Genomic DNA, 12,790 nt, shown 5'->3' on the forward strand with positions numbered 1-12,790 from the left:
TTACAATTTTCCAATGGATTATAATGAATGTATTTTATCATTACTGCTCTATTAAATAAAGGTAGTTAGCACTATTTTTACATACTTATGTATGTATGTATAGGTTAGATACTAGGTCAGGTGTGTTTTATATATTTGTTTTGAAAGAAGCCATTCCGTTTGCTCTGTGTGTGTGTGTGGGTGTGTGCGTGTATATATATATATATATATATATATATATATATATATATACACAGGGTGATCCCCAAAAAACAAAAGGTAAATGGAGGCCATTTAGAACATATTCTGTAGAACGGAGAAAAAAAGGCCAAAGACCCTTGTGTTTTGATGTGATGTTTTGAGTATAATAAACTAGTTATGACCAAAGTTTAATTTCATTCGGACAAAACACTAAGAAACGGGGCCTAATTAGAGTTGGGACCCGTTTTTGGGGGGTCACCCTGTAATATATGTGTATGTATATGGATATATATATATATATATATATATATATATATATATATAGTCATCCACATACAGTATTGTTTCGCTGTTTCACAGCTCATCAATGCGGCTAGACAAGCAACTACCTCTACCCAGGATCAAAACCCGATCGCCCAAATGACAGTCAAAGCTTCTAACTATTGCACTATATGGCTGCTGCTATGTGGGCAGTGAATTAACAATGTTTTGACATTGTCCAAATACCTAAGCTCAATTTGTTTACACAAAGAGCATCACTTCATACGCTAATGGTAATTTGTATATCACTTTTCAAATGCTCAACCTAAGATAGGGAGCATTATAGTCATCCGCATACAGTACTGTTTCGCTGTTTCACAGCTCATCAGTACGGCTACTTCAAGCCAGGATCGGAACCCAATCGCCCAAATGACAGTTGGAGCTTCTAACCGTTGCACTATATGGCTTCTTAAACCAAAATCAAACAAAAAAAGATAAGTTAAGAGATCGGTTTGGTATCGGAAAGTAAGCTCAAATCTTTCTGATACCCCCAAAAGCTCTGATTTTTCTGATTCCGATTGATCGTCCTAACACTAATATATATATATATTAGTGTTGGGACGATGAATTGGAATCGGAACTTTTGGGGATATCAGCATAGGTATCGGAATCGGAAAAATTTGAGGTTATTTTCCGATGCCAAACCGATTCCTTAAATTATGTTTTATTCGATTTTGGTTAAAATATTGAAATCGTTCCATCACTAATATATATATATATATATAAATAAATAAATATTTTTTAATACCTAGACATTAGTGCTTCATCCTTCCGGAATAATCAGTGCAGGAAGTTACGATTGCTGCTTGACGTGGGGTTTGAACTTCGCAACAAATCTTTGTCTCCATAGATATATACTGGTTATCAGAAAGAATACAACACAAACTTGTCTCTATCTTCTTCTTATTATTGTATAACTACAAATATGTACACTGGAGCTACAGGTTACCCAGCTCAGAGAAAAACCTGCAATTTGATTAAAGGCCAAAATACATATGGATGTATATGTACAAATACAGATGTCTCTACCAGAGTAGGGCAAATACATCTAGAGATTTTCCAACATAGCAGAAAAGGTCGAAATGCATATAATTGTATATATATAAATGCAGATATCTGAACCGGAGATTTCCAGCATAGCAAAGAACCACTCATTGAAGAAAAGGGGTGAGATGTGGGTTATCTTCATTCTAAACGCCCAACAAAGTTTTACAGCAACCATGTGCCCAAGTCATGCGCATGGAAATGATGAGAATGAAGAACCGACCAACCCTTATGGAGTTTGCGAGTCGACAAGAAAGACCAAAAACAGTCAAGGACAAAGTCATAGGAGAAATAAAGGAAATAAAAAAGAGAAAGAAGAGGGAACCCGAAATATTAGACGATGACTCATGTCCCCCAAACTCTATCAAGGATTGTTAATTGTTATTTTATTTTTTCCTTATCAGCAGTTAAGTACCCCATCCTAATCTAATTCCCACCTTATTCACTACCTGTCACCAACTTATAAATATCCCTACAATTTTTGCCCTCCTTTCTTTTCTTTTCTTTTTATTGTTTATGCATAAGCCTGACGAAATCCTAGTGTGAATGAAACGCGGTATATTCTGTGTAGCTTAATTGCCATATATATTTTTCAAACTTACTACCTAGCTCTACCTATGTATTGAGCACTGTTGAGGTAAATACTTAGTTTACGCATAAAATTATACTTTTGTATATTAATTTATGTGATTAAATGAAGTAGCCATATATATATATATATATATATATATATATATATATATTGTTACGAACTGGGAGGCTATGTTTGGGGATAACTGTACCCTGGTCAGAATCATCGACTCTGTGATAGGAACCTTCCCTTACGCTGCCCGTAATACAAAAGAAAAAAAAAATTAAGAATCGAATCTACATCACGATATTAAATGACAGGTGATCTTGGTTCATGGATATTCCTCTTCTAGACTAAAAGTCAAGACAACATGGACTACTATCCAAAATGAAACCAACAATAAAAAGAAAAGAATAAGCCTGACGAAATCCTAGTGTGGATGAAACGCTGAATATTCTATGTAGCTTAATTGCCATTCTAACTTACTATATATATATGTGTGTGTATGTGTATAGATATGTTATATGAGAGTAATTGGTTCTAAATTCTGTTAATAAAATTTTACAGCAAATTATTCTTTGACAAGGAATATGAAGAAAATAAAATTTTTTCCTTATTCAACGGTGTTTCAATGAATGCCTCAGGAAACGTATTTAGCAAAATGAAATTCGTATGTAGTTTATAAATTTTGGTAATTAGCACAAAAAATTGAATACTAAAATTTTGACATGTATGATAATTTGAAAAATTGTCAAGAAAAGGTTGAAAGAATATTCCATAAAAGTTGGAAAATAGGCACAAATTTTTCTGAGACCTCAAAATGTTCTGATTCTGATTAATCATCACAACACGAATAATATATATATATATATATATATATATATATATATATATATATATGGGACGGTTCAAATCCATGAAATATGTACATATAATTTCGTAAACGTAGAAATAAACTTATGAAGATGATCTATGATTTTTAGTTTTATTGGCAGTTTAAAATCAAATATTATTTTAGCATTATTACGAGTCATGAAAAATTAAGTTTTAACTAAAATCTAACAAATCAGAACAAAGAAAAAGGATCGTTTTCGGCATCAGAAAATAGACACAAATTTTTCCGATTCTGATACCGATACCCTCGAAAGTTCGATTTTTTTCGACTCCCGATTTTGATTAATCATCCTGACACACACACACACATACATACATACATACATACATATATATATATATATATAATAAAATAAAATGAACAAAACATCTTTCTAAAATATCTACCTCTGATGATGATCACAAAGTATTAAAATGTTTTTGACCGTAATAAGAGTATGGCATCACCACTTATCAAGGCCAAGAGGCCACTCGAGGATAAGGGTTAAAGAGTGTACAGTAGAAATTGGACAATATAATAATTGTTAGTAATGGAAATTCGGTAAATTTGTTAACTTGTATGGAACTGCTCATCAAAAACTTGTTTACGTTAGACTTGAAGACAACCATATTGCAGTCAGCTGGAAAGCAGAAAAACGGAAAGCAATTCCATAGGCGTGCAGTTCTAAGAAAGAAGCTTTGCTCATGGAATCTATGTTTAGGTTTAGGAATTATTTAACACTCAAGATCGGGACTGCATTGATTCTTCGTTGATTTGATTTACTGCCGCCATCTTTGTTCAACATAATGTCTCAACACTTAACACTAAGATCAGAGCATTTGAACATTCAGAACTATATTATACAATCTATCAACCCAACAAGGAAAATTGCTTGTTGTGTTAAGAAAATAATCATGAAAATCAATAAACAGTAAACTCCTGTATTTAATCAAACCTGCTTAAGTAACTTTCTACTTATATATATAATGTGTGTGCGTGTATATATACTAGCAGGAAGACCCGACGTTGCCCAAGATTGAATTATAACCAACGCTTTCATATTTTTATTATCATTAAAATCAATGAAATCGCCCATTTTTTAATCAAAACATTGTAGTCTATATTGCACTGTAGAGAACCTATTCTTGATTTTATAATATTATTTTTATATATAACTAGCGGGGGGGGGGTACTCGGCGTTGCCCAGGCGTTTGGAGGTGTGTGTGTTTTTGGGTAAATGAAAAGAAAAATTGTTGGCCGGGTGTCCCGGGTGTTTGTTCGGTTCTTGGAAAAAAGCCTTTCTTGGATATACACGAAAACGCACACACACACACACACACAAACATTTTCGCTTTTATATATATAGATGGCTTGAATTAAAGTTTAAAATGAAAGTCAAACAGAAACATTCATTCAAACGCGCCTGTGTCATATCAAAGAACCTACAGTTGATTTTATATGCTGGACCTTTCTGCTTGTGTGGTAATACTTCTCAAATGCACTTGTCATGTTAGGCTGTGTAAGGTGTTAATTTTGGTCAAAATCGCCTGTTACTTATTTCATCAGATTTTTTTTTGATTATCCATTATTGATCTGCAAAGACTGTTTTGATGCCCATATAATTTTTATTTACACACACACGCACACCTAACTTTAAAAACTAATTTTTTTGTTTTCGTTTTCAGTTGAATGAGGAAGCGTTGCAGTCTCCTGACGAAGAGAAGCAGTCCTGTGATAATGAGGCTTTTGACATGGTCGATGATGTCGTGAAGCCACCCATGATGAACTTGTCGTTTTGTGGCTGTGGATTTCTCGGGATCTACCAGCTGGGAGTTGCCACCTGTCTCGTACGGCACGGGGCTGGCTTCCTCAACAAAGTGGAAAGAATTGCTGGAGCTTCTGCTGGTTCGCTCATCGGAGCAGTCCTTTCAATTGACAAAAATCTCCTACATGTAAGTGCTTTCGCCTCATCGTTTCTCTGTATACTAGCCTGGGTGCCCGGCGTTGCCCGGGTGTTGCCTGGTGTTGCCCGGATGTTTGGAGGTGTGTGTTGAGCAAAAACAAAGTGATAGTTGGCAGGCAGGCTCGAACCTGAACCGCGAAGGAGGAAAAGAACATGAAAAATAGTGACATCTTTGCCGTTGCGTCCATCACTAAATGAGAAGTGGCAAAGGTTTAAATTAAGGCTAGTCAATCAAAAAGAGGGGATGACTATCAAAAATATTGGAGAAAAAAGCGCCTCCCTTCTTGTAGAAAAGTGCCATGTTGAAGGTGAAGGAATTAATGTTTTTAGTCAATTTTTTGATATTTGTCGTCCGAAGGGTGGAGCTTCAAAACTATACTGATCTCGGGAAAATCCGTCGCCTCTGTCAAAAGTTTTAGGCAGACATACAAACATACATGCATACATTTAAACAGACAGGTGAGATTTATACTATAGATGTCCTATAAAATTTGCTGTATGTTTTATGGTGGCAGAACATTTTTCGTTTTATGAAAATCGCTCCAGACAAAGTGTGAAGCCACTTGATCTTAGAAATAATATATTGACAATAATTGCTTTTGCTTTGTGACAAGTAATGTCATCAAGCATTTGCTTTTTTATGAAGATCGCTCAAGACAAGGCATGAGGCCACTTGATAATGGAAGCTGTATCATAATGAGGTATCAAAACAGCGAATTTATGGAGACCACTAGACCAACAAGTCAAACAAGCTGAAACAAAGGAAGCAGGTAATATATCAGATAATTTTGAAGAACACATGCCATAATAGTATTTATAGAAAAGACTGAGACTAGCAACAATCATGTCTGTAAGAGAGGTTGCAGAGATAGAGCGTAGCCAATCAAATTACGGATAAGTTGCTGCACCTTAAGAAGAACTCTTAAATGGAATAGATTCACCAACCTAAATTTTGTAAGTGACATTTTCATGTTAAGTAACTTGTTCTTTAATATGTTTTAATGAATATTTTACGCTGTTAAATTTTTTATTTTATGTATTTTATTTCAAATTCTTTGATTTCAAATATTCGATCAATTCCGTGAGAAATGAATAAACTTGCATGAGAAGCAGTCGCATAATTTCATTATTTTAGAGAAATAACAGGAAAGGGGAACAGATGAAACCGGAATTCTCCAGTGACACATAATGGATAAGCTGATAAAATCTTTCTCTTTTCTTGTTATACTAGTGGGGGTACCCGGTGTTGCCCGGGTGAGGTGTGTGTGTGTGTGTGGGGAGGGAGGTAAATCAAAACAATAATGATAGGGAAAATAAAAAATAAGTGAACGAAAAATGGCATAAATAACCCTGTTTAAAAAAAAAAATCGGAAAAAAAACAGCAAACATGATGCAAAAAACCAGAAAATAAAGAATACACGAACGAAAAAAAGGCATAAATAACATAAAATTTAAAGGCATAAATAACATAAAAACATAAAATTTAAAATATTGAAAAAAAAAAAGTCCGATATGTCGAAGCGAACGTGCAACCTTAAGATAACGATGCTGTCACTATAATCACTGCTGTATGATCGCGTTAGAAAAGTAACGTCATTTTTTTTTCTATATAAACTAATTCAAGAAAGAATGTTTTTCGCACATGCATGTTTGGCTAAATTGTCATGAAGGAACGATGTTTTGCTACCTTCCCTCATTGCAAACATTTATTTCTATAGGAAATAATTGACCATTTTTTTCTAATTTTCACATATTCAACCGCGACATCGCCCTTTCAGACGGTTCCGTTTCGACCCGGTCTGATGCCACTAAGAAAACTTTTAGGCAGACATACAAATATACATACATCCATACATTCAAACAGACAGGTGGGATTTATATAATAGATGGAAATTGCTCCAGACAACACATGAAGCCTCTTGATGATGTAAGGAGCTAACAACAAAAGATTGCTATCACAAAGACAGATATCTATTGACCTTAATCTTAGAAAAGACCGAGGCCACAGGTAAGAAGAAAACAGTCAGCAGGAAGAGAGTTCCACAACCTTGCAATCCTTGAAAAGAAGCTACTGGAATAAAAAGCTGCATTACAAAAAAAGAATTTATGGAGGCCACTAGATCAAGGAGTCGATAAGCTGGAACAAGGGAAGCAAGGAATAAATCAGATAATTCTGCAGGACACATGACATAATAGTATTTATAGAAAAGACTGAGACTAGAGATTAGGTGCAGAGAAGAAAGGGAGGGGGGCAAATCAAATTATATATCTTTTTTCTGAGGAGAACCATCATGTTTGGAACAGCTGTTTCTTCTCTCTATGGTGGATGGTCTGGAAGAAGGCCCATTAAATATTATGTATCCTGCAGAGGAAGATACCCCCCTCCATTAAATTCCAAATCAGTTTTTACTGTCATTAACAACTGTCAGATTTGGCATAATGGTAGAAGTATTTGTTAATGGATCAAGAGACCAGGGTTCAATTCTTGGTTGAATCATATTAAAGATTTTAAAAAATGGTATTTGATTCTTCCCCCACCACCACCACCCTTGTAAAACACTCAGCATTAGGAGGCGAGGATCAAGGGTAAGTGGAGTAATCATGGGAAAAGAGTAACACCCTTCCCAATACTTTAGTGTAGTAGATAATGAAATGGGAGCCTTTGAGTTTCTCTTGACTATGATCAACCATTTTATTTTTAGTACAGGGTTCGCACAAGCTTGAAAAGTCCTTGAATTTCGAGTTATTGCCTGAAAAAAATCGCTGAAAATGCGGAAAATCTTGAAAATGCCTTGAAAATCGTATTCTTTATGTCCAGTAAAAATTTGTCAAAATATTAAAAATAAAATTTCAATTTTCTAATTATTTTGTTCTAGCTAGGGATGGGCCATTCTATTGGATGCCAGACATTCACCCACTATTTCATACATTCCAACCGAGAGATCTTTTAAAGATTCTGATCATCCCTTAAGTGCAATTGTTTGTGTCTCTCTTGCACTTAGTTCACCGGGTATATTTGCCAGGTAGTTTTTAAAATTCTTTTTTCATGAGTCCGGTTGCTCCGAGAATGATTTAACATTTCATATGACTTGAAATTTTTTTTATGGGTTTGTAAATATTTCTGCTTTCATTGTTATTTTTATTTATTATTATTATTATTCTTTTGAACCAAAGTTCAGCAGAGAATGAAAAAATTCATCAGAGGTAAGACTAAACGGTAAATTTGTATTCTGTGGAGGTTTGAATAACTTTTTAAATAAACGGCCAGAATCACCGTTAGAAAAACTATAATAACTATAGGAAACCCCAGAATAAATATTTGATGTTAAGGGTTTGGTTTCTTTTTGGTGTAAAAAAGTTTGGTTTCTTTTTGGTGTAAAAAGGGTTTGGTCTTCTTTTGGTATAGGTGTTTTGTGGGATTTTATTTTGTAAAGTTTTGGGGAGCATTTTTTTTTTCTTTTTTAATTTTTGGTGGTGGTGTTATTTTATTTGCTTTGGGTTTTGTTTTTTTGTTTTTTTCTGTAGTGTTAAATTTTTATTTATTTATTTTTTTCAAATATCACTTTTTTGGGTACTATTATTATATTTGGATTGCTATTGGAGTTAGTACTGAACTGTTTGTCTCATGTTAAAGAGGTTTTCTTATACCATGTTTTTTTTTTTCATCCTATGGTGCCAAAACGTTTTTTTTCTTTTAGAATCTATTTTATCTCTATATAAATAAAATGAACTCATTTTTTCCCGTCGGATTTTGACCTTAATAGGATTAAAAATCAAGATATTTCATGCAAATATAATATGCACAAACGGCAGAACAATATCTGAGGTGTGTTATAGGCTTATTATTTCTCAAATTCCTCGATAATCTTAGATTTCTATACTTTTTCTGCTGAGAAGTCACGGCCAAAATCGGTTAAGATCAATGGAAGTGGTAAAATATTTTCTCTCTAATAAATTCCTCCTCCCCCTGCCACCACTTAACACCGTTTGGGGATCGTTCACAAGGAACAGTTGAGAAGAGAACACCGGTTTGGCTTCGTAGTTCTTTCATGTGAAGTTATTTAAAGTCACTAAACTAAGCTGCAGTGCTCTGTGGCGTAGTGATTAGCGTGCTGGACAATTCACATTATATTTTCACGTTCGCGCCGACCTACCGTAGTCGTTTTTTTTTTTTTTTTTTTTCCTAAACAACTGGAATGGACTTTTCTTGGTGGCCGAACTGTTAACGTTGCAGATGTTTTTTTTTTTTTGTTTTTTTTTTCACACTTTATTTTCCTACTTTTACTCATGACTCCGGGTTTGATCCTTCCTACTTACCTACCATAACATTTTTTAAACCCCCCCCCCCGTCCCGGAAACAAACACTCGGGCAACGCCGGGTACTTCCGCTAGTTTTAGGAATATTTTTTCTTTTCATCGGATATTGTTGTATTCAATTTCTATAAAGATTCTGTCTACAAAAAAAAAGCAAAACAACAAAAAAACAAATCTTAACCACAGTTTGTATTTTAACTGAATTTTACTATAAAATAACTTCAACATTTTACAAAATACAATATTTTGTTCTTGAAAACAATATTTTTATATTTTCTATTGTTGAAACGACATGGAAATTAGCATATTTATTCAGAATATGCTAATTTTTCAACATTCTTTTTTTTTTTCTTTTACTTCTTCTTCTATTTAATGTCTTTTTTACATGCTTGTGTTAGATGGCTTTTAGAGATTGACTGTAAAATCAACAAACTCTGACCAGGTATTTATTTATCCTTCTCACCCATGGAAACGTTGAAGGTATGGTCATGTTCAAAGAATGGATAGGAGTTCTTGGGTTAGTATATGTAGAACAGTTGAGGTAGCAGGGTCAGTCCACAGAGGAATGCCAAGGAAAACATGGAAGGAAGGGATAAAAATAAACTTGAGAGAAAGAAGGATAAATAAATACCTGGCCAGAGATAGGTTAGTTTAAAAAATCAATATTTTAAGCTGCCATATTTTGTTGTATACATTTTCTATTAGTGAAACGGTATGAGAATTAATATATTCATTCAGAACTAGCAGGACCTGTGGAAATTCCACTGGGGATCGATTCATATGTAATATATTGATGTTGGTATTCTGTAGATGTTCAGTGTAAATGGAGACACTCTGATATTATTGTAGCTCTTTTGTTAAAACTGCTAAAGTATTTATCCAAGCTAGCAGGGATACCCAGCATAGCCAGGTCGTAAAATATGCTTAAATATGATATTTTAATTCTTGCAGATTTCGTATATATTATTATGGAGTTAATATTCTATCGATTTTTATATATTATAAAGTTGTGATTTCAAAAATACAAAATATATCTATATGACTTTGGTTCATCAGCTTGAATCGAAATTGAATCTCAATCCCAAATTTATATATATATATATGATGATTGCAATGTCTTGTCAGACGAGTGCCACTCCCTCAGACACTTAAAGTCCATGAGCCAAAAATGACTTCCATCGCCACAGGACCATTTTTATAGACAAATGCCTGAGGGAGTATCTATACACAGATGATGTTACAGAGTCTTAGCTTTGTATGACAGCTAAGTCTCTCTCTCGGTTCCAAATGTTGAGATTCAGCAACAAGCAAGAGCAAGATAGCCAGCAACAAGTTAAACTGCAGACCAGCTTAATACGGGTACTGCGCTTTACAGTCTCCCGCTTTACGGTTTTTTAAATCAGAGATTTGATTCTCCTAGAAAGGTTACCTTCACCACGGCTTTCGGGAGCCCTCTCCACCCCAGCACACACACACATACATACACACAAACATACAGAGTGCTAGTTGGCCGTTGACCCCGAAAAGGGTTCATTCGCCCTATATATATATATATAACTTTAGTTCCTTCAGCTATAATTGAAACCTGAAACCAAAAGTTATGAAGAATTGTTGACAAAATTATTTATAAAAAAAATAGATTACTAAGGTGCCATCAGATAAATTCGAAACCAAAACCAAGACTTATGAAGAATTTTTGATTAAACTATTTTTAAAAAATAGATTATTGGAGTTTCAGTAGCTATAATCGAAACCGAAACCAAGACTTAAGAAGAATTCTTAGTAAACTTATTTATAAAAAAATTAAATGACTTGAGTGCCATCAGCTATAATTGAAACCGAAACCAAAACTTATGAAGAATTCTTGGTAAAATTATTTATGACAAGAAATGGAAGTACATAACAATTAAACGACCCGGATGTAAGCGGGACACAGAAAATAACACACACGCTATCGTATTAATGTATAGATATATTAATTCTTTAACATCCTTCTTTTCTTTTTTTTTTTCAACATCCTTCTTCTTCTTTTTCTTCTTTTCCTTCTTCTTCTTCTTCTTCATGTCCTTTTTACATCCTGGCATGTGTTAGACAGCTTTTAGAGATTGACTTTCGAACCAGCCTATCTCTGACTAGGTATTTATTTATCCTTCTGATTTCAAATCCACACTTAACCCCCCCCCCCCCGCTCCCCATCATAGTCTGCTTGGTTTTCCTCTGAATCTGCTACTTTAACTATTCTAATTATACTAGTCCAAGAACTCTCACTCATAGAAACTTTAATTGTACGGCCATTTTGAAAGAATGGATGCGAGTTTTTGGTTTAGTACATGTAGAACAGTTGAGGTAGCAGGGTCAGTCCACAAAGGAAGGTCAAGAAAAACATAGAAGGAATTGATAAATATGAACTTGTATGAGAAAGGACGGGATAAATAAATATCTGACCAGGGATAGGTTAGTTTAAAAATCAATATCTTAAAGCTGTCCAACACATGCCAGCATGTAAAACAGAATTAAAAATTGTCTCAGCCGTGTAGGATTTCTCCTCCACTAGCTGAGAACAAAAAAGTATAGCATCAGAACAGATACTACACTTTGAGATATTAAATCTTTTATTCAGGCTAAAATGGCAATGCAAGTTCAACATGAACAAAAAACTTAGGCACAAGGCCAACTCAAAAGGGGGAAAATGGGGGTCGTTGGTCATCCTTGTTACTCCTGAACTAAACAAAAGTTTCTCTTAGTTAATATCTTCTTTCACCATAATACCGCATTCACCCTTTCGTACTGGGGAACGTCCTACTTAGCACCCAATTGTTTAAAACATTTTTTATTTCCGTGTAAAAACAAAAAGGATAACAATAATGGTATAATAGTTCATTTGTATCTAATGGTATAATAGTTCATTAGGGCGGGGAAGAAAAAAATACAAAAGTGGTTAGTAGGACACTCCCAACCTCTCTTGACATGGTAGTAAGAGTTAAGTTATTCGACTGCAGCTATGTGGATGATCTAAGGTCAACGGATAGGTGCGAACAAGCGAGTCAGATGCCACTGCACTGGGGAAGATAATGGCAACCCACCTGCCAAGTTCAAAATCATGTGATGTCTTCAGAGAAATCGGACCAATAATGGACTGAAGCTTATGGCGAAGACTAACCATGATTTCATCTGCTGCATGAACATGCCACGATACAAAAAGTTGAAGAAATATCTTTTGTATATACTAGTGATGGGACAATTCCAATATTTTTACTGATTCCGATACAATTACCGATTCTGATTCCTTATAAATCTCTGAATATTTAACTATAGAGTTATTTTCTCCTGATTATTGTAAAAACAGACGTTAAATGTGCATGTATTTTTTACAAACGTAAAAACAGACGTTAAATGTGCATGTATTTTTTACAAACGTAAAAACACGCGTTAAATGTGCATGTATTTTTTACAAACGTAAAAACAGACGTTAAATGTGCATGTATTTTTTACAAATGTAAAAACACGCATTAAATGTGCATGT

General features: G+C 34.3%; 1 protein-coding gene across 2 annotated transcripts in view; it reads left to right on the forward strand.

Moving 5' to 3' along the window:
* LOC145287805 (patatin-like phospholipase domain-containing protein 4) overlaps window positions 1-12,790 on the forward strand; it is a 137,146-nt gene that overhangs the window by 104,025 nt on the left and 20,331 nt on the right. For both annotated transcript variants that reach the window (XM_080135651.1, XM_080135650.1), the window contains one exon: window positions 4,676-4,942. In XM_080135651.1, coding sequence (XP_079991777.1) covers window positions 4,742-4,942 — 201 coding nt within the window. In that variant the 5' untranslated portion in view covers window positions 4,676-4,741. The remainder of the gene's footprint in view (window positions 1-4,675; window positions 4,943-12,790) is intronic.

This window comes from Euprymna scolopes, chromosome 11 (assembly GCF_053919585.1).
Source record: "Euprymna scolopes isolate OS-2025 chromosome 11, ASM5391958v1, whole genome shotgun sequence".
Classification (NCBI taxonomy): Eukaryota; Metazoa; Mollusca; class Cephalopoda; order Sepiida; family Sepiolidae; genus Euprymna; species Euprymna scolopes.